Below are 23,671 nucleotides of genomic sequence, written 5' to 3'. Positions count from 1 at the left end.
TTTAAACGCAGTCACGGCACATTTGTAACGTTACGAAAACTTTTGTTTTAAACAAAAAACACTTGATATAAAGTATTAAATTTTTAAATTAAACTCAAATCATTTATTGCCACACCAAAATATAGACACTACTACATGGTATGCAATAAAAACATTTTAACATTTAGATTAATTAAAAGACTAGAAAAAGTAAATCCATCCCTAATTATTGCTATTACTTAGTCCCATGATAAGACTTTGGTAACACCACCCACTACTACACCATGATAACCTCTGACCCCCTTAATCTCAATCCAATCTCTTGGACTATCTCGCTCACCATCATTTTTGCTGATGATTGAAACAGCCACATCAAAGGCTGGAGTTCACCGCCCCCATAATTCTCAGCATACAACTGAGAGACTCACACAGGAAGAGGAGGTGGTGGCTTTTCATAAACCATATAACACACGATTATAGAAAGACTGTGATGCTTACCTGAATTTCCCAGCTGTTTATAAAATCTATACTCCAAATGGAGCTGTGGCGCCCTAGATTTGATTGGCTCCTGAAATAGAAAAAAATAAAAACAGCCAGGCATTAGAGAATTGTGGGACAACAAATACACAAACGTAAACCATCATCAGAATCACATATTTGTAAACCCTGGACCAGAGGTGTGCAAACTAGTGTTGGGTGATATGCCCCATTTTGATATCATCATATCGTCAGCCTGTGAGATCGCCGACACACGATAGTATCGAGTTCAGGACAGTAGTTTACTCATTTATTAATTTTTTTTTACTTATTTATGACAAGCCACTTGATTGATGGACAAAAACGAAGCAAGGGAAACATTGTCATGACCGCAAAACCTTCTTAAAACTAAAAAGAACTATGCCATTAATCGGAGCGCAAACAGCACAGGCGTTCTAAAATTTCCAGCGTGCCAGGGAGCGGGAACATACACTCACTGATTTTTATATTCTGCGCGCCTAACAAACACTCAAGTAAAAGAAAGTGTCAGACCCGTGCATATTAAAAGCTTATATGTGAAGAAGAGTCCAAATCATATGCATTACAGAAGGTGTACATGCCGCGCGTATTCAGGTCTGTGCAAGAGTCCAAGACTTAATGCAACTGGACTTAATGTGCACGTCTTGGACTCTTACACGGATCTGAATGTGCGCTGCGTTACAAGCTCTCTCTCGCAAAGTGAAACACACCTTTTATGCGAGTAAAAGCAAGCAAAGTGCATGTTAATGTGAAACTATGATGATGATAATAACCATCGCCAATTATCGTCATGAAAGCCTGCTACTGGCAATATGTCTGACAATCGTTGATACAAGATACTATCGTCTATCGGCAGAACCCTAGTCCAAACTAGGTCCCACAGGCCAAATCTAGCCACAAAGCAGTTTATAATTATTTTAAACCGTGTAGGATTTTGGTCCAGAATAACTTATTTAATGTTACATCTTCAACATCCAAAAGATGTCGCTAGGGCTGAAAACTCAACTAGAAAATGACGTGCCAGAGCTGCAACAAAATAGAAAAATAAACACTAAATGTTTCATGTTTATAACAGACTGGGCAACAAAATACTTCACCAACATCAGACAGAAGCCAAGAAGTAATGCCATTTTGAAAAACCAAAAACTGCTTACCTCTGTTTTTGAAATCAAGGTGATGTATAATAACTATCTTGCAGCAATGCACATGAAATGATTTGGCCATAAGAAAATGAAGCATGCTTTAACTATATTAAGCATATTTTTTATTTGTTGTAACCACAAGTTTACTATGGTCTCACCATGGTATTTTATTTGTAGTAAAACAGGCAATTAATGCTAAAACATGGTTACTACACTTATAAAACCATAGTTAATCTTCCTTATGGTGATAACTGTAAAAATGGCTCACAAGCTTACTATGCTAAATATATATTATGTAATACTATGTTGTCTTCAATATTACATAGGACTTTTTACACAGATTTGAGTTAAAGGTTATAGTACAGTATATAGTACAGTAGTAACGCAGTGTTGATTTGGAATAAATAAAGCTACATTTGTCATTCATAGTATGCAGCACTTTACCTTCATTTCAAAACATGATGTGGCACGAGTAAGAAAAGTTTAACCACCCCTGCCCTAGACATATGACTTTATCATTGCATCAATGCATTTTTTTGCAGGTTTGTTTCAAAATGTGCAAACCAGTCAAGACACAAACCTACATTTTTTAGTTCACAATGTGCAGATTTTGCTTTCACTACCTTAGTTTTTTTTTTTCTAAACTTCAAAGTAAAATCTGGTAGTCAGTCCCCTTAAAAACCAAAGGATTGAGCACTTAAGTGTTAATTAAAAATGTTATTCAACCATAGATTTATTTTTTAGACAGATCATCAAAATCTATGAGAACAGATGATAGAGATCACATGTTAAAAAAAATACTGAAGTGGGAAGAGAAAAGAGATGCAAACGCCAACAGCACGCCTGCATCGGTTCTCACGGCCAACTAGCAGAGACTGTTCTATCATCCTCCCACATTTTCTCTCAGCTATAAGAAACAATCTCTGCACCCTTTATAAAACTCTAGAGAGATCGCTTGGAAAATCGTTCCAGTGGTTAATGGTCTGTAACATAGAACATGAGAGCGAGTGCTCAAGCGAGGTCGGGTCTGAGTGTCATGTTACAGAGCCGCTGGAAGTCAACAGCCTGGCCTCGATCGTTCAGGTCCTGCAAACATCCAGTGCTAAGGGCTCAAGGTGTATTACCAATCACCTGACCACAGATGTTTGAGCATACCCAAGTGAAAGAAACATGACCCTTATGGTGTTATGGTGTATACTGGCCCTGTGATTATAGCTCTGGGCTGGTAATGCAAAAGTCACAGGTTTAATCCCAGGTAGGAGTGATCTGTAAAATGAAAGGGCACTAACACTTGGGGAAAAGACCTTGAACCTATAGATATAATGATTTTAAATGCAGTATAAAATATTTTTTAAGTAAACATACAAAATATTACTAAGTAAGCAGCATTAACATATTCAAACAGCTGCCTCTTTTAAGGCATGTATATGGCTTCACATGCTCACAATCGATACAGTAATGACCAGGTTGTTATAACTCTACAGGCTAAGAGGATTCGGTGCTCTGGATTGTAATGGTTCACTCCTGCTCAAGTTACTCACTTACAGACACAGCGGTGCAAGGCTACATCTGCTAAGCTGTGACAACAACGGTCCGACAAACACACAGCTCTTCCAGGAAAAGCACAGGGATTGGACAGATTATGCAAACCGGAACGTACACTCAAATCACACCATTGAGAGTAAAGGAGGAGAAATAGATTAATATTAAACATTGAACATTTATTACTAGGGATGCACAATATATTGGAAATAAATATTCAAATTGCAAAATGTTGTAGATCTTTAAAGGTCAGAAAGAATGATTTTACAAACTTAAAGCATTATCATATTGCATTATTCAGTAGGAGTGTCAACAATAATCGATTCGGCAATGCATCGCAATGCGGGCATGCACGATTCAGCATCGATGCAGCAAAGTGCCATAATCGATTATGTATGTCACTGTTTATTTTCTGGCCTCGAGTGGACAATAAAGTTGTTTCAATTACTTCCGGGGGCATAACAACAACAATCAAGATGGCTGAGGCGGAGAGAGATGACAATGATAGACGGGTAAATAAAAACGCACCCTTTTCCATGGAAAGTGGACATATGGGCACATTTCGGATTCTACGAAGTTAATGGGCAACTAGACAAGACTTACGCTGTGTGTAAATTCTCATCTCAGGTATATAATTGTCATTGTCTTAAAGCTGCTAAGCTTCCGTTTTTGTTGAGAATAGTTGCACTTGCCTTGTTGTGTACAGTAGAATTTTGATGCATCGCAATGCATCGTAGAATCGAATTGAATTGAATCGTTACCTGATGAATCGTAATTGAATCGAATTGTGAGGACAGTGCCAATGCACACCCCTATTATTCAGCAAGTTTTCACACATTGCATTTTTCTTGAATATCGTGCAAACGTATCATAATAATGCAAAGCACTAAGAACAACCTACCTACAATAACGAACAACAACCAACTGTTGCATCTCTGAATATCTTACAGTTACACCTTTTATTTCATGTTTTACATCGGTCAGACCTCAACCATTAAGAATAATGAGGTTGATGGCCCCAGGGCCAATGTGAGCACATTTAAGACTTACGATATCTAGTGCAGAGTATTCAAAATAGTTTTAAAAATGTATAAAATTCATAAAAAGAAGTAACATAACAAAAATGCAAAAAAACAAAAACTTGGTTAGCAGTTTAGGGCGCACTCACACTATCCAAACCAAACCACGCTCGGGCGCATTTGACCCCCAAAGCCTGGTTTGTTTGACTAGTGTGATCGCCCTGTTCTGCGCCCGGGCACGGATTTGGTTAATCGTGCCACGGCCGGGTTGCAGAGGTGGGCCAGAGCGCGGTTCACTTGGGCTCAGGCGCGGAAGGCTGTGGTGTAAGCGCAATCGCAACTGGGTGCGATTCAAAAGGTGAAGGTCAGTTGCGCGACCACTCACCTTCATCTGCCTCCGTAAAAACCTTTTGATGTGCGCAGCGGGGTTACGTGAATGTCCGAGCTGCACACGTGACAGATCAACTAAGCAATATGATGACCTGTGAGAGGGTTGTCTGTAATCGCGCACCAAACGACTCCGAATATAAAACACAGACTTATCATTACAGTGGGTTCCAGTGTTAAGAGAGAGCTTTACTTCCTGCTTTTTTCAAAACAAACGCATCTTAATAACGAAAGCGCGCCCAGACTCGGATCGATAAAAAGTACAGTGTGAGTGCGTGCACCTGGGGGAATAGGGAGGGGTGACAATCGCGCTGGGGCATGGTTTGGTTTGGATAATGTGAGTGTGCCCTTAAACTTATAGTTGAGCCCTGCCTGTACGTATTAAGAGCCATATGTGTCAAACTGGTGTGGTAACCGAGGTGGCATTTTTGCCTGAGGTTAAAATAAAATGAGATGGAAATTATCTGAAACAGTTACTGAATTCTATACAAACTTTTGACAAGCAATGTTTCTGTTCAGGCAAATGCTCAGCCCTGCTATAAACAGGATGTTCGGTGCTTTTTCCCCTTTAATAACAATTAATCGTTCACAGACTAGGAACCATAAGACTATGCATAATAACCACACCATTAAATGAGTGAAATCACATTATGATTTCATTTTAAAAATTAAATTGTCACATTATATTTAAAACTTTATTTTTCTCATACTCTTGATAATTTGCATGCACAAACATGCACACAGCGACATTTGAGCACTGTAAACAAGTAGCCTATATCAACCACAAAAATCTAATCAAACGTTTAAAAAATTAAAACGTTTAAATCAGTCCAACTGCAGACAGGGGTCAAAATCAGTTTCAAGTCAATGGTGCTTCAAAATCATTTGATTACAACATTTTAATCAAAATATCTTCTTCTTCTAACTTGAAGATGAGTAAATGACAGAACTTTAATTTTTGGGTTAACTATCCCTTTAAGGGCAATAAAAGCTTGACTAATGATACCGTCTGAGACCAAATCCACTGCTTAAGAATAATTCAAGAGTCCATGTTCATAATTAAGTGTAAAGCCTGTGCCATATACCCATGCTATTATGAAACACACAAATCCCAAAAAACAATGTGAAAATATCTCAGGGCTCAACATAAAGGACTATGTGGCCCGGGGCAAGCGCGAGAGACGTTCGGGCCAGTAAAAAGAATTGTCACTTGCCCGATCCGGCCAGTGCTTCACCCTGTCACTAAACTATATTTTCATCAATTTGCATTATTTAACATATTGGAAGCAGACATTTACTTTGGTAAAACACGACAAAAGATTTGCTGTCAGTTTACAGGTAAAGCAGAAAAGTTGGGAGCCTGTTGTATATGCATACAATTATATTTAATTTTTGAATTATTATTTTTTAATATGTGACACGGACATTTTTTATTGGGGCCAGTGAAAATTTTGGCAGGGCAAGTGAAAACCTGAACCACTGGCCAGACCGGGCCAGTATAAAAAATTATTTGCATTGAACCCTGTATCTTCAATGCAAGCAAGTTAACGTTAAGCTAAAATATAGCCTGGCTAACACCAGAGCAGGCTCCTAGAGAATGAGACGTAGTCTGGGAACCACATGCTCATTTTCTTGTATTTGAGGCATTGTTTACTAATGCCCAATGCCGTTTATTATTTCAAACGAAACTGCTTCGGTGCGTCGCATATACGTCGTCATCGTCTTGCCATTCTATGATTGGTTCAGGGGAAAAATTGGTCCATAAGTTCTATGATAGAATTGTAGCGTGAATAAATTTGCGCGCAAGGCAGCATGGGGAAACACAGGCTACTGAGAATATGCAACAGATCAGAAGATGGTGGTCTGTAACTGACAGTATAGTTTATACAAGTAACAATAGACTGGTGATTGGCTTCACAGCTATAAGTGTTCATGTGCCAAAAGTAAATAACTCCGCTTTAACTATCCAGATGAATAGGTGACTCAGGTTATCTAGACCTTACACAAAAATGAGCAGGAGACTTCAACAACATTTACAAAAATATGCTCCAGCCTAAATAAGAAATTAGCACCTGCTATGCCAACTGTGTAGGTATGTTTTGATGATGTGTTAGAAAAGCCAGGTGGGAATCCATCAGTATTGCTGACACGGGCTGAAGAAGGGAAAGTAACATAGCCAGCAGGCCCGAGAAAGAGGTGCTATGCTTTTTTTCAAAACTATGCTTACACCGGAGTGGTTCAGCATTTTTATGTCACAAAATAGAGCATAAATATTTTCAACAGGCACATGTACAAAGATAAAATGCTTATGAATTCATTAATGTTTATACTGCTTTTGGAAAATCAGCACTTAAAGACAAAAGTATGCTTTTAAACCTAAACATTTTTAATATTTCCCACTGAAACATAATTTAGGGGGTTACAGTGAGTCAGGCTATCACATTTTTTATTATATCACCAGAAAAACTATAAAGGTTACTACTTCAGAGAAAATTCTAAAACACAAACCGTTTCAATATAACATGCTAATGATACATCATAAAAGTTAAAAGGGTAAGCTTCGTTTTTGTCTTTAAGTAGATACACAATACTACAGCCACGAGTTTGAAATATTTATGGGTAAAGGTGTCGAGGAGTCTGGATAAGAGAGAAACAGCTGGTCTGCATCCACCTAATGCAACCTCTCAGCTCCAGATCAGATTTCAGCGTTGCAGATGGAGTGAGAACAGCTGCAGAGGTCTAACAGCCGAGCTGGTACACAGACTGGTACCACTGTCACTAGTGTGACCGGCTTGAGGGAAATAAGGGAGGATTCCAGAGCAGGCGGTCATTCACAGGGGAGCTGAGCTGCAGATGTGACAGGTCTAATCTACTCAGCAAATCAATCATTTGCTTACTGAGAGGATGTTAGGAGCAAGCCATTTCATATCCTTCCTCAGGTTTGCCTGGATCAGTCTAACATTTTGAAAATTAAGTACAAACACATGTATTTGCTTACAACAAAACAAACAAAGTAGATATCTGAACAAAACATAAGTGCATATGGGTGATTCTCACGAAATTAGACTAATGGAGGTGTCACGAAACATTTTGTTAAAAAAAGTAAATGCAAAGTAAGAGTATCAAAATAAGAAACATAGAGTTACAAACATCTCTTCATGTACTATTTTGCACACATGATTTCAAATGACATCAAACAAACCAATTTTGTTGTTTTTTTCCACATTTAAGGGGGAAATTTTCATTACCGCAACATGACTCCATGACTAAGCTTCAGTGCATGTTATACAATAAACATTTACAGTAAAGAAACATGTGGTATTTGGTGCTCATTGGTAAATGTAGAGACAATAATAAGGAATATAAATGTGTCAAAGAAAAATGTTTTCATCCTCCGCAACAATTTTCAATCATTGTTTAAGCCCTCAAGGAACTAACATTTAAAAAAAAATTTTTGGAAGGAACATAATTGACTGTGACACTCAAGATGGCTACCAGGTAAGCAGTTCTTATTTTTTCACTTCAGATAAAAATTAAAAATTTGTTTGTCATAATACATAGACATATTTTTAGTTCTAATTAAATAACCAAAACATGAGTTTGTAAATGCATAATGTAATATCATGCTGCGGTTATGATAATTTTTTATAATGATAATCAAAAAAATGTAAATAATTTTATAGGAAGTATGTTTTAAATCCTCTAAAAAATAATGGTTATATTAAGTTCAGACCTTAATCTTATATGTGCAAAAAAATTGGCTTCAAGGGTTTTTTTTCTGATGCTGGACACGGATTTCGTGAGAATGGACACTGGATTTCGTGAGAATGTCTAGAACACGAATAAAAAATCAAATGCTAACACACCCTTTAAATGCATTCACTACTTCCTTCATAGATATAGAGTTATCTATTTACCTGCCAACTACAGAAACGTGGAAGATGGTAGAAATTTATTTTAGGGTTCATACCACTGTATGCAAATAGGAGTGTCTATTAAGTGAAACTTCAGATTTGTAAAATTATTTAAAAAAGATTACCACCTTAAGGGATGAAAATGCAGTAGGGGTGGGCAATATGACCAATATCACGATAGGATTCGTTTTATATCATGATAACAAAATGCATCACAGTTTAGTTCTTTTTTTATATGGTTTCATGTTTAAAATCTTTAATGCCATAGAATTTTCATAATTTTCACAAAAACTTATACAGCAGTACATACTTAGAAGCAGAAAAAAGAAGACAAAAAAACATGTTAATAAAGGTAAAAAAGTGATTTTGTCAAGAGCAGTGAGAGATTTCTCTCAATGCTGTTTGATTAAAATGAGTGACAGACAGAAGTAAAATTAGGTAACTTCTCCTTTGAGATCAAAGTCACTCCGGACCGAATACATATGGGTTTGCTTTTAAAACTCTTTACTTTATCTTAAACGGATAGTTCTGCCAAAAACGATATGAAACCCATGATTACCGGAAACTAGTTATTATAGTTTTTTTATATGTTTAAAATATGGATTTTAAATATGGATTTTCCAAAACAAATCATCGCTGATTACCCTCAAAAGGCCTTTGTTTATCATCGTGGAGCTGTTTGGATTTATTTTGTGAAGGATAGATGCACAATTTTTGAACTTGAAGGAGTGAACCCTGTAACTTTACATTTGATTAACTGAAAGATCTAAAACATTTTCTAAAATAACTGAAAATGTGTTTGTCTGAAAAATGATGGACATGTGCATCTCGGGCAGCTTGGGGGTGAGTAAATCATGGGTTTAATTTCATTTTTGGCCAAACTATCCCTTCAAGACCTAAATCATCATGTTTATGAGGACACTTTTTAACACATGTGTGTATTTAAGGCCAATAAAGCGGCAAAAATTCTCACCAGCATAATGAGCAGCGGAAGCGCGAAATCAATTGTTTTAAAACACACAGCGTGTGCGCGTAACATGGATGGAGACAATGGTCCAAAATCTCTACAGGTTGATTAATTTCTACCTGTTTATTATATCAACCAGTTTATCGCCCACCCCTATATAGCAGTGATACAGAAGGCTGTCCGTTTCACTTTTTCATGGACCAAGTTACTGTCAATCATAAGACAAAAGCTGTCAATAGCGGTCTCAAAAATCTAGTGAAGTGCTAATGAACACGACAAAACCAATCATAGTTCTTGCCAAAATAGTTATTTAGACACCTGCACCTGAAACACATCTCACTTTCTCTTTTAAAAAAATGATCAATGGAAGACAGACTGTATGGGTGGGGCTCAAGCAACTCGAATTACATCACTCTAAAAAAACAAACGGTGCTATATAGCACCAAAACTGTTGCTTTGGATCGTAATCATAGAAGAACCGTTTTTTTGTGCCATATAGCACCGGTGAAGCACCAGTGAAGCACCTGTGTAGAACCATAATAGTGCTTTGTAGAACCATATGTGGTGCTATAGTGGTGCTATATGGCCCCTATATGGTTCTACACAGGTGCTTCACCGGTGCTATATGGCACTAAAAAACGGTTCTTCTATGATTACGATCCAAAGCAACAGTTTTGGTGCTATATAGCACCGTTTGTTTTTTTAGAGTGATAGGGAAAGAAATCAAATACAAGGAGCGATGGACAAAAATCACATGATCTGTGGCCACACATTCGATGAAACAAACCAAAGCTCTCGTATTACTACAAAGTTGCTGTTTTGAAAGCTGTCATACATGTGTTACACAACTGGGATTCCCAGCTGAAAGAAAGAGAGAGAGAGAAACGACAAGTGTTTCTACTCTTTTACTCTGTTCTGGGTCCCCGGCGAGCCTCTCGGTATGGACTGACTGCAGCACTGTGTCGACAAGAACCGGGAAACAAAGAGGCTTTCATCAGCTATATTCTCTTTTCAGCTCCTCTTGTAATTTTTTCCCACTCTTGCTTTTCTAGTGACCCTGTCAGAGGGCAGAAACAACTGTAGTTCTTTTCTTTCTTATGCTCACGTCACGTGTTACAGAACAGTGACACTGGTGCTCACCTTTGCCCCAGGTGCAGTTGCCACAAAACACAGAACAAACAAATGAAAAAACTCTGGGAACCTGTCGGTGTCGTTTATCAGTTGGCAAAGCAGATAAACATTCCTAATGGTTAATTACAACTAACGGCATAGTTTACCAAGTCAGCAGGTTTCTAGCACGGTGAGGATCTCTACTAATAGGGCTTATGTGGGTGGGACACGCTACAAATGTGAACATGCCCCAAACTGGAAATATTGGAAGTGGGACTCCTGAACTAATAAAATATGGAAAACATCTGCATTACAGTTTGTAAACAAACGATAACAATGCTTAACTGACAGCACAAACTTGCAAGTATACTCATTAAATAAGCAGCAGGCAGCTGGTGAAACTGTGGGTGTCTTGAGGTTTTGATGCTTACAGAGGAAGACATGCAACATTCAGCCTGTTTGCATCAGTAGACAGATGTCTGAGATACCCTGACATTAGGTCTGGGTGATAGTATCACCGTGATACATATTACTATTACATAAAAGCATTTGAATTAAAATGAATCAGCCATGATTCAGATATACAGCCCTACTTGAAATGTCACAGCTAAAATGTGGACAGAACCACACTGGCATTATTGAATGCAAATAATTGCAGTGCTAGGCTTAAAAAAAGCAACAGTGCAAAGATAATAAAGCCTTTGACGTAATGCAAAGATAATCGTATCCTCCACGAAAGGATCCGGTGAAATGGGCGACTAAGTGTATGTCTATCTATGACAATCCTTTTCTCAGGGTGCAGAGTTACTCGATGGTCATTTCCCAGAACATCGCGTCAACAGCTTAATATGATCCTTACGAAAGTCCTATCAAACAATAAACCCAACGTGGGCTTTAAATAGAACTGAACTTTGAGCTTCTGTTTGGGTGCAGCATGACTTAAAAATGTCAACGTACTTTCAGAAGTCCCTCGTGTGCGTTTATGAGTCAAGTGCAGAACTGTGAATGAAAATATGAAGAAAATAATGAATCAATTTCTCTGTGAAAGTCTCAAAGGGTAGTAAAACGAATCTCATGGAGACGTATAGATGTGCGATGCAATTCTGATAATATCTGGGATTTTGACAAGAACGAAAAAGTCAGCAAATGCAAACTTTTGTCAAACACACCACAAGCAGTGAAGCATAGCCTTACATAATGGCTTATTGCTTAAATATATTGAGTTCCTCTATCAGCGATTTCATGCTGTCATGTTTATAATAGTTCTTATAATAGAAATTATTCTTAAGAACAGACTATATTTGTCCGAAAAACACTAAATAACTTCTCAAATAACTTTTCATTACCTGTCGCAAATGATATATCTAGCACACCCCTACTGAGAGATAGATACCCAATTCCTTAAAGGCTCTTGTCGTGTTTACTCGTGTTTTAGAGGCCAATTTTAGCCCACAGAGAGAGTCAGGAGATGTTACGTCACAATGATCATCCACTGCAAGGTCAGTCAATACTTTACTTAAGAGTGAGTGTTAAAGCTTGACTTCCAAACAAACAGCTTGTCCCTAACCACAGTAAAAAGGTAGTATTTGTGGAAGTGGTACTAAAACAGCCCCAAATCATGTTAATGGTAATTTCATGGATCAAAGCTACTCTATAAAAGTACTTTATATACTGATGGCTAACTAAAAACAGCACATGTAAAAAAATCAAATATCACTCATCATTAAATGATATATTTGCTTATTAAGAAGAAAAATTGAGTATGTGTCAACAAACAGTAACAGTGATTTATTGTACTTGCTAAAAGTTGAACAGGGAAACCACTGTGTGCGTCTCCCCGATTAGCTATTTCCAAATTCTGTTTCCGAAGTTACACAAGCTACATTTATTAAAGCGTTACCCAATCAACTTTTGATTTACCAGGATACTGTTACCTTAATACACATAACGTTTACATTAAACTGAAAGCATACTATTTTAAAAGTCACATTCTTCCTGATGCCATTTTTCAAACTTTAGTTAATGTGTAATGTTGCTGTTAGAGCATAAATAATACCCTCAAAATGATAAAGCTCAAAGTTCAATGCAAGGCGATATATTTTCTTGAACAGAAGTCCCCATTCAAAGCCTACAGCGATAGGCCGGTTTGGACTACAGCCCTCTACTTCCTGATTTAATGATGTCAATAAAAGAGTTTTTGACTAAACTCCGCCCACAGGAATATGTCAGTCTCCAGCTTTGGCTCAAACGGCTCTGCTAAGCTAAGCTGCTGTCAAATCATAACACACTAAACAAACTACACAATCAGAACTTGTTACGCATTTCTGAAGGAGTGACTCCATAGAACAAGGAAGACATCAGCCCGTTTTTATGAGAGTAAAAACAGCGGTATACAGATAAGTAAATTGGGTGGAAAATACTACATTTTTTAACACATGAAACATAAGTTATATTGGACACTGTAAACACAACCATAGCTTCAAAAACACAGAAAGAACGAGACCTTTAATAGACCTAAAATAACTGAGTTGTAATACGAGTCTCTAGAGGCAAAAGCCTGTGAGAAAGCCAAGGAAAGGTCTAATCAGTAATCACTAGTCAATCTCCAATATTAAAAAATGTAAACTTAATCTTTGCAAAACTGCTGCTGAAACTATAGTATAGTATTTCAAAATACTATATTTTTAAAAATGAATGCTTGATTCATGTAAAATCTAAGAACCTTGTGAAATAAATTAAAATTAGAAACATGTTATAGGTGGGAAAAAGCAAGGACCTGACAACACAATATTTACATCTATGTATTTGGTAGGGATGTGCATTAATCTCATTTTTTCATTTCGATTAATCCATAGGTCTGATAAACGAGTACTCGATTAACTGGGGGCAGGGTGTACACGTCATGGTGAAAATGAAAATATCTTAAAAGCACTCAAATAAAACGTAATTTTGAAGAAACTATGACAGAACAAAGAACACATACTACATTATTAAAGAATTAAATGTTTTAACAGAAACCTCTAACCGGAAAAGCTGCGTGAAGAAGTGAAACTAAAGGGTTAATAAACACATACTGATGCGCTTTCTATATGTCGGCGGGTTGCTGCGGCGTGGGTGAGCGGACTTTATTGGTTTGTTTTTGAATCATGCATGTTAACGTTATTAATGTCATACGCCGGTCTGTGTAGCTCAACACAACGCCAAACACGCATTCAGTCTTTACTACCACAGGAGCTTTTAATGCTAACCAGACATCCAAATGCCTCCATAACAACAAATAAATAAATTAATAAATAAACCCACATGATCATCGTTTTCGTGATCGATCATCGATGCCACGTTCGAGTATTCGAGCAATCGAGTACTTGTGCCCACCCCTAGTATTTGGCAAACGCTTTTATACAAAGTGACTTTAATCATACAGTTAAAAATGTATATCCTAAATGCACTGTGTGTACCCTGGGAACAAACCAACACCCTTCTCACAAAAACAATGCTCTACCAAGAAAAAACCTCTCTCTCTCTGGTTACAATAATATTGCAATTATCTATATTTAAGCACTTTGGTGTTTGCCCAACTTTATTCTTAACTCGTTCTAAGTTTAAATGTTTGTCAAAAAGTATAACAAACATGTGCAATAATAAAGTGTGCAATCCCAATCCCGCAGTGCATTTTACTATAGTTCTGAAATGTGTAGTCTCATTTTCCTTAAAGCAATAGTTCACAAATAAATGAAAATACTGTCATCATTTACTCACCCTCTGAGTAAGATAGTTGAACTATCCCTTAAATATCACACATAGTAGGTCTCTTAATAAAAAGATTCTGGTATAAGGATCTTGATACACTGAGGCAAAATCTTGCACCAATTTGAAGTGCAAACTTTCTTCTTCCACCCCACAACGGAAATAAGCAAAAATCATAAACTTCTCTCATTAAATGACAGTCCTTACCAGTTTGATGGCCACATATTCATTGGTGTAGAGGTTCTTGCCCAGCCGAAGTTCACCAAAGTTTCCACAGCCAATCTTCTTCCCAACTCTGAAGTTGGGCCCAACCATAAGGACCCCAGAGGTGGTCCCAGTTCCTCGTCCCCCATGACCAGTCCTACTACTGGCTGCTTTGGACATCCTTTTGCTTTCCTCGGTCTCCCCCTTCCCACCTCTCTTTTCAAAATCCATAAGCTTGTGATACCCTGGCCTCTCCACGATTACTCCCCTGCCATGCAAAACAGAGAGGTTTCAAAACAACCCTCAGGGAATGTGTGGGGACGGTGGTACCAACACAAAACAGGTAAAGGGGTTGAAAAGTATCTATGTACTGTAGATTTCAGAGGAGCAGGAACTGATGTCTTCTGCAGATGCAGTGGGTATCACCGAAAGCGTCCTCCTCGCATTAATCCTTTGGTGGATGTGAACTTTCCTGCGCTTCTGCCCTCAGAATAGCATGTCACTGCCTGAAGCAGGCAGGTAATGGTAGCATACGCACACATACAGACGCACACGCACGCACGCACGCACACATGCACCCGCACAATCTCTTTAACACGGACACATACACAATTCCTGCTAGTGGAACCAAACTGCAACCAGTGAACTTTCCCTTGTGCTCCTCATGGTTTCCTTGAAGTCAGTCTAAGGTGGTACAGCAAACATTTTTCATGTTCAAACACTGCTGCAAGCAGATCCAAACAGAACCAGAGGTAATGTGTTCAACCAATATAGTCCACCCTTCTCTGGAAACCTAAAATGAATTAAAGAGAGAAACAGATTATCAATTAGAATAATCAGAAAAATTATAATGTATCTTCTTTAGATTACCTTCATAAGACCAACATTTCATATACAAGGATGTACAGTACTGTGAAGACAAATAAATGCACAAACACAGGCCGAAGTATTATAAGATGCTCAAACACAGACACTAAGCCTTGTCTTCAATGTTCATGGAATCCATTTTCAAATTACGTCAAGGTCCAATAAAATAATCAATAAATGAGAAAGTGCAAGTAGTGCATACTGGACACCATAGCGCATACACACAATAAGAATGCATCCTTAACCTATAAAGGGAAATGGATAACATCACTTTTGTTTTGTTTTGTTTTTTTAAAAGAGATAAATAGCAAGCAATACAATTTTGGTGGTCCAGTGAAATGGAGTATATGACGCTACACCAACAGATTTCACTGGTTGGCCTCCAAGACAGTCATGGGATTTTCAAAGTGTGGAACAGAACGGTTGAAAATTACAAGCCTAACAGTGCTGGTATCAGTTTCCAATTCCAACAGGAACTTTGATGACACCTGTGTGGTTGTTAATGGAGAGGGGAAGCAGTGTAGAAGGTCAGAGATCTCTATTCCACAACCACCCACCCTCCCCAACCAGGGTCAACACTGCTGTTAATGTAAATGGAAAATAAAGTCAGAGCAGGTAATGCAAGAACTATTGGAGAGACGGCTGTGCTTTCCTTCAGAAAATGCACTTAAACCGATCAATGGTTGCCTGACATTGGAACAGTCCTGAGACTGGCTGTAAAAGGATACCAGAGCTGATGAGCAATATACAATCAGCTTAACTGAAAACAGTCTTTAAAACTTTATTAGGGATTTTTAGTACTTAATTTCAAAAATCCATTTGCATTGCATATTCAGCAAACTCATTAGATTAATGCACTGCTCGTTTTTCTAAACTCTAGAAATTGAAGTACTTTAGCCTGAGCAAAAACAATAAGATGAGTCCCTGTTATTTAAAAAGATCCATCACCAATCAAGGGCGCTTAAGTATTTTAAACAATCAATGCATTTACATTAAATTAAAAAATATGTTGGCCTCACTGTTGTATGCATGCTCCAAAAGACAGAGATGACACAATTAAGTATTGTCTGCCTCATGTAAACTCATTCAGACAGATAAAGTAACTAGATTATAACCATGCATATCAACGTACTGACTTCTGAGAGGGGTGCTGGGCATCAATTTTCTGAAATCAATTCTCAGTACATGATAATCTTCACAATCACGTAATCTAAATTGCACATTGTTTTACAGTAGATGCTACACAAAGGTGAATAATAAACAAGATGTTACATAAGGCATTCAACAAACAGGCTGCAATACAAGGAAACGTATAACACATAATGACGCAATTCTATTCTACATAACACATTGTAATGTGAATAACATCAAGGTTGTTCAAGTGACATGAGTGATTAGTCATATTCAGTGGTACATAATGCATTTTGTTGGATAAGGTTTGGTTACCTTGCCGGTTGCTGTCTCCCATTAAATGTTGATTACAAGCTTATACGAGGGCGAAATGTAAAACTATGCCACAAGGTAACAATTAGACAAGGATCAGAATTAATTACAACATATGGTTTCCAGTAGAACAGAAATGGTGTATAAATAATGATTACAGGGCATATATCCCTCTACTTTAATACTTGTCTTACAGGTTGGATCAGAAAACATGGTTATCAACATCTAAACACATTTAGATTAGCCTACATTGTAAAATAGGGCTGCATGATATTGACAAAAAAAAACAGTATGCGATAACTTGCTGGATGGTGTGGCAGGCGGTATGCTAATAAGGCTGGGCCGATACCACTTTTCCGCAACTGATACCGGTGTCAATACCACAACCAGTATCTGTAGATACTGATCCAACACCATCTCTGTCGCCCTTTTTAATCAATTAAGATGCAAATAACATTTGTAAGCCATACAAATGCAAAGTAAATGTGTAAAAAAGTACTTCCATTAAAAAATGCAAGGCACTTACAAATTAGATTTTAAGCATTACATCTGGTATCACAGTAGATGCACTACTACAGTGTAGTTTCAATGTTTAACTCTTCAACTCTGTGCAAATCAGTGCTGTATGTGTACTGCGATATGAACATTTGCGCTATTCTGATAACTTATATCTTGCATCCCTGATATAACAATACAAACTTCAATTGCAGTAAAGGGGGGTCGTACACCAGATGAGAAGCGCAGCGCCGCGTCGCGTCTAGGGGTCTGTTTACACTTGGTATTAAGATGCGTTGCCGTTGATCGGATCACAAGTGGACGAGAGAGACACATTACGTTTACACCTGGTATTTAAACCAGTCTCTTTTGTCCACTTTCGACCGCTTCTTTCCTGAATACTGTGAGGGGTGTGGTTGTACGAACATATTCAACCACATGTGCGTTTACAAATTTTTAACACAGTTTACACCTGGCATTAACGTCGTCCACTTGTGATCCGATCGACGAAAACGCATGTTAATGCCAAGTGTAAACAGCCTCTAGGACAACTCAGAAGTGCACATTAAATAGCGCAAGCTTAGTCAGATAGCGTCTACTTCAAAATGCAAAATATACGTTAGAGGCCAATATTAATCGCTAACGATTTGGGACAAATATGATGTTATTTAATGTTAAAATATGTGAGTGGTGCTCTGTGCCACAACAGGGATTTGAGCAGTGTCCAGAGTCACAGCGGACATCCGCCGCCAGGCACCGCCGGTGTGCGTACATTCATAGAAAATAATGTGTTCATGGCGCAATGCGGCGCTTCTCGTCCGGTGTGCGACCCTCTTTTTACCAGATTATACCCAATGAATATCAAAGGAAAACAACAAACAGAGGCATAAAAACACCTTTACCTTTAAAAGTGGAGCAGTTTAAGAATTGAAAAACTCTATTGACATGTTTTTTGTAAAAAAAAAAAAGAGCATATTTTGATCAGGCCCTTAATGGATTCTGTCAACAAACTGGGTATTTCTGAATGGCCTCAGGTTGGGATTAATCAGATTGGAAGTAAAAATATTTATATGAACATATATACAAGCAAAGAACATTCGGTTTATATCATTAATTCATTGTTGACGGAGGTGGCGTCTAGCAACTTTTGCATCTGAGCTGAGCTCCTCAATTATTCACCCAAATAGTCCATATTATGATGAACTAGTACTTAAAAGCTCAGTAATGCGCACAATACCACATAATCTGAAATTAAACATGATTAGTGGTTGCAGTATCCATGAAGTTACAGTTGATTCAAACCACTTTGCCCACAAAGAAACAAGATAAACAACCAGCTAACAATCCATTTTCGCTTTATCTTAGCTCTCTTACTATTAAAAACAGCCATGGAAAGAAACAAAGTTTAAGCCTACAAGCTTCATCATTCTGACAAATACAACCCTAACCTTAAATGTGCCTTTAGCTTTCAAACAGGAAATATGCAAGTGTTAGAGACTGTTTAAACCAAGACATTTACTTCTACTTTCTCCGATGGCCAAAACAGAGAAGCTGGTGTTATAGACTTCTGTGTATTTGATGTTTTGGGTTGTTACGTGTTGTTCATTTAGGCCTGGGACACAAAGAAAGATAGAGAGGGCTGCCTGATCATTTATTTCCTTGAGAACAGTGTGATTTCCCATACTAATTTGTTTGGCCTGTTAGTGAAATGGAAAGACGGAGTTTAACATACTGCTTGTTTGTTTTTGTTATCTTTTAAGTCTGATAACAGGCTAGAACTAAGACACAACTCTATATTAGAAAAATAAACTAAACACAGTTTACATGATTTGTTAGACATGGGACTTTACACATTCACACATCTGTATGAACTTACTATTTAAATTTTTATCATACAGATTATTTTAAATGCTGATGACACTTTATGGCAATGCAGAACTCTATTTAAACTAGGTCTACATCGAAAAAAAATACAGCCATTTCAATCTTAGCACTGAAAGTGTATCTCATCCGTCCATCAAATGTTTCCCAAATCTATCATTTCTGTCATGGCCTAGCTGTAATACATATTTCACTAACAAGCCACCACTTTCATTGTCTTAACAAAACGCATTCAAGGTATTTCAGCCCATATTTATTAGCCAATATTTACGATCTTAAAACTAACGAAAGCCTCTCGTAACCGTCAAATATCAAATAAATACAAGCCGAATGGAGTTTCTTCTTACATTAAAGATAAATAAACTTATCTTCTGTTTTCAAAAAATACCGCCAACAAACCAAACAACTCCAATTCTTGTTAGACAAACATGATAATAATCCTCCACAAATGAACTAGCTTAGCAACACACCGGCTAAGGGAACATCGCATTAGCCATTTAGCAGCTAACCTTTCGGTTTTTCGATTAAAATGAGTGAAAGGGTGTTTTCTTTAGGCAACACAAATATGATTTTACCTGTGTGTGAATTTCCTACGTGGTATGCCGCGACATGGTCCTTAAATTTTAGTTTTTAAGTGATTTATTTCTCCTCTGAAGACCAGACCCGGCTTCGCTGTCGTCTCTTTAAGCTACCCGTCTCGGTGAGCGAAGCTCCGGCGTCACCCGACACTCCCATTGCTGTGGCTACGCTCTCTAAATTGCGTACCGTCAATGGTGAATATGCAGCTGTATTAGCGCACACCCGTAGCACCCTATCACCCTCACCCGGTAGAAAAATACGATGTTTTCTCTATATCAACAGTTGATGAGTTATTAAATAGGAAATATACATTTATTTGAAGAATAATAATGATTTAAAGCATAATATGTCACGTCAGATTACTGTGACAGGAGATTATAGGTTTACATATTGTTCAAGTGTTCTAGGCTACTAAATTTATTTTACAGAGAAACTTAAAATGGAAAGAATGTATGCAAAATTTTATTTGCCACTTTCTTCTAAATACAAAAATAAAATAGTTTTACATGTGGGGGACAGTACAATAAAGTTGCTTATTGAAAGTTAGTTTCAGGCAAATCCATGTTACAGCATTCTTCAATGACAGTGAATGGTTTATGATTTTGCATAAAAATTAAAAAGGATTATGATCATACGACTTTATTTAATACGCTATTCTTTCTGAATGATTATGTAATAAAATTATTTGCATTAAAAGTCATGAAAACCTCAAATTCATGGGCAATCGCAAGGTCACACAATGAAGGTCTACAAAGAATAAATCATATCATTACCCATTTCCAGGATATTGAACTGCGTCAAAACCAATTTGGGTGGTTATGTTTACAAATATTTAAATACTCAAACTAACTATAAGATGAATGTTCAAAAAAATCTACAAAGTGCTCAAAATATGTGTGCAACAAAATCATTTAAAAAAGCTAAAGAAAAATATCCAATTCCAAACTTTTCCCCCAAAATTGTGTGGAAGTTGGGGGAGGAACACTGGGACACCTGTTACCCTGTTTACGTGAAGAACTGACTCAATGGGGTCTTTTGGTTCATGCTACTGCTACATGTCCAGGTGGTGGTGCACCATAGATTTAGAATGACAAACAGATTGAGGAATGAGATTGCTACATTTTCCCATTGACACCAGATTGGCAGCCATGCTGTGCTGATGCTGCATTATGGGTAAATAGTTGGGAGGAAAAGGAAGGCCAGCAGACAAAAGGCCAAGTGCATTATGCACTGGTTGTTGGTAGTGTTGTCCAGTAACGAATGGAAAAACAGCAGAGGAGTTTAGACTGGGTTGGGGCTGAACATGAATAGTGTCCATTGAGGATAAAATTGTAGGTTTGACTTTGTCGTCTCTGATCGAGCTTTGAGATTTTGAGTCTTTCTCGTGATCCTTCGCCTCTTGTTTTCTTTGCTTACTTGAACAGCGATGCACAAGGCTTTCCTCTTTGAGAAGAGGACTGAAGCGTTGACCTTTTCGAAACTTGGCACGACGGTTTTTAAACCACACCTGTAGAAATACCTTGTGTTAATCTAAAACATTTTAGGCAATCTATTTAAGCATTCTAAACCTTTATTTATTACAAAATAAGGTTCAAATATAATAATTCAATAGTTTTATTGCTTAAACCTGTGGCTCTTACCTGAATTCGAGCCTCTGGGAGGTTGATACAGACTGCCAGCCTCTCTCTCATGCCCACATCTGGATACTGTGTTTGTTGAAAGGCCTTTTCAAGGGCTTGCAACTGCGACACACTGAAGGCTGTGCGACTGCGGCGCTGTTTCTGATGGTTCCCATATCGTGCCTCAAGAATGAGCTCTTAATTTATAGGATAACTTTATTATTTATATTGAAATATTACATATATTAACAATTGAAAGATTCATATCTATAACACAATATATTACAATTTAATTAAAATTATAACATTCTAAATGATGGGTATTTCCAACCCATGCTTGAGTGAAATATGGACAAACCCACTTATTGGTTTAAACTAACCTAGAAATGCATGTTGGGTTAAAACAACCCATAGGTTAATTTAAACCCAATTATTGTAAAACTGCTGGGTTGTTTTAACTATGGCTGGGTCAAATATGAACACTTTCTAGTTTCATTTAACCTGTTTTTAAAGTGTACACCCTTAGAAAAAAATTGTACAAAAGCTGTCACTGGGACGGTACCCTTTAAAAAGGTCCTTATATGTGCCATTAGGTACAGATCTATACATTTGGTACCAATATGCACATTTGAGGTACTAAAATGTACAAAGATGCACTCTAATAATGTGTATTTTCAACCCTAAACTGGATAAACCCAACCTGTTAGGTTGTAATGGTACCTGTGCTGGATTGTTTCAACCCAAAATGCTGGTGTTTTAACCCATTGTTGAGTTAAATAAAAACTTTTTGGGGTTATTTAAACCAAACACTTGTCCCGACCCTTTTTGACCCAACGCAGGGCTGAAAATAACCCAGCATATTTTAAAGTTTGTACTTTTTGAAAGGGTACCACCCCAATGACAGCTTTTTCTTACTTTTTATACATTATACTGCTTCATTATTTGTAAATAATTCCCTATGAACTTTAATGAAGTGTAAATTATTGGATTTTGATGCCATTTTTACAAATTAAATATACAATTTAAATTGTTATCATTCATTCATATACATGTCTCTACCTGCCAGGCGCTCTGCTACTGTAAAAGTTTGGATGGATGATGGACTGCCTGCTGAATGAACCTGATACTGCTGTGCCATCTGCTGGTGAACGTCAAAAAATAAAGAGTTGAACTGTGACAATGGAAAGAGGCCTTGGCTGCTTCTTGATCCACAGAAGTACACAGAATCCATTTCACTTGCTGTGGAAATAAAATATAAAATACTATCTTTAGTACAGATTTTAAGGTTTTAGTTTAGAAAGATACACTCAACGGGGAACAACAGAAATGAAACTTACTTGTGACTTCCAATGACTGTCAAATGATCGTATGTGTAACTCCTCATAAGATAAAAAATTCCAGCTGATAGAAAAATCCTTAAAATATTGCTATTTAACTTGTTTGGTCCTTGTATTTCCAGTCTCGTCTTGCTCCATGCGTAACTCAAGCATCAGTTTAGTTTCTCTCCAGCTCTGTTTCCACTATTTAAGAGGCATTAACTTCAGCTTCCTTCAACCATTAGCCAATAGAAAGAAAGGTATTAGCTTGGATTAACTGGGATGAGGGAGAGAAAAGGGGGGTCTTGGGGCTCAAGTTTTTGAAACTATTGAACTTGGGAGATTTAGGCAAAGCATCTCCCGTCAATGAGCGTCCATTGCGCTCCCCCCTTTAAACAATTAAAACAAAAATGCTCCACTAATCTCTGGGGTTGGGCAGATTAAAATAACAGCCTTTGATTGTCTGTTGTTCTCTTTCTTCTTTCTCCACCGTTCCCCAGCTTTTGTTAGTATTAACTCTGAGGGTGGGTGTTTGTTTGGCAGGTTTGTTTTGCTAACTGGACCCATATTTTGCCCAGAAAATGTCAATTTAAGTATGCACTCTCAAAGTGGCCTATTAGGGTGATTTCACTGGGCTAAATGCATCAAAAATCTTTAATTTGGATTAAAAGAGAATCCATTAAAAGTCATTAGCATTTGAAAATGAATAATGGTTCATGTATGATTTAAATTAAAAGACAAGGGGGACAAACAAAGCAATATGAGGGGAGCCAACAATTGATTGTTATTAATAAGACAAAGCTATAAACTATATGTGTGTGTGAGTGTGTATATACCTGCATTAACACACCCCGTTATACAAAAAAATATTATTTAGGCTACACAGCGAAATTTCACTTTTTGTCACTAGCTGTCATTACCCCATAATCACTTTTACATTGAGC

At 37.5% G+C, this 23,671-nt stretch overlaps 2 protein-coding genes across 5 annotated transcripts in view; both read right to left on the bottom strand.

Moving 5' to 3' along the window:
• The window catches only part of csnk1g2b (casein kinase 1, gamma 2b), a 37,498-nt gene extending 17,564 nt beyond the window's left edge, over window positions 1-19,934 (bottom strand). For 2 of the 4 annotated variants that reach the window (XR_010525644.2, XM_065246792.2), the window contains exons 1-3: window positions 19,789-19,934; window positions 14,531-15,320; window positions 478-547 (exon numbers count right to left, since the gene is read on the bottom strand). Coding sequence is in view for 3 of the 4 variants with exons in the window: in XM_065246792.2 (XP_065102864.1) it covers window positions 478-547; window positions 14,531-14,758 (298 nt within the window). In the remaining variant the exon portion in view is untranslated. Of the gene's footprint in view, window positions 1-477; window positions 548-14,530; window positions 15,321-19,788 lie in introns of those variants that run through there. The other 2 variants (XM_073816215.1, XM_073816216.1) reach the window with 2 other exon arrangements.
• A 412-nt stretch (window positions 19,935-20,346) lies between these two features.
• Window positions 20,347-22,887, bottom strand: dmbx2 (diencephalon/mesencephalon homeobox 2). Its single transcript, XM_065247903.1, has 4 exons — window positions 22,749-22,887; window positions 22,471-22,650; window positions 21,433-21,608; window positions 20,347-21,299 (listed from the first exon to the last, which is right to left on the bottom strand). The coding sequence occupies exons 2-4, from the start codon at window positions 22,640-22,642 to the stop codon at window positions 20,844-20,846; spliced, it is 804 nt and encodes a 267-aa protein (XP_065103975.1). The 5' UTR covers window positions 22,643-22,650; window positions 22,749-22,887; the 3' UTR covers window positions 20,347-20,843.
• Between the last annotated feature and the right edge of the window lie 784 nt (window positions 22,888-23,671).

The sequence above is a fragment of the Paramisgurnus dabryanus genome, chromosome 11 (genome assembly GCF_030506205.2).
Source record: "Paramisgurnus dabryanus chromosome 11, PD_genome_1.1, whole genome shotgun sequence".
In the NCBI taxonomy this organism is placed as follows: Eukaryota; Metazoa; Chordata; class Actinopteri; order Cypriniformes; family Cobitidae; genus Paramisgurnus; species Paramisgurnus dabryanus.
The sequence above is the reverse complement of the archived record's forward strand: the minus strand, read 5'-3'. Positions and strand labels throughout refer to the sequence as shown.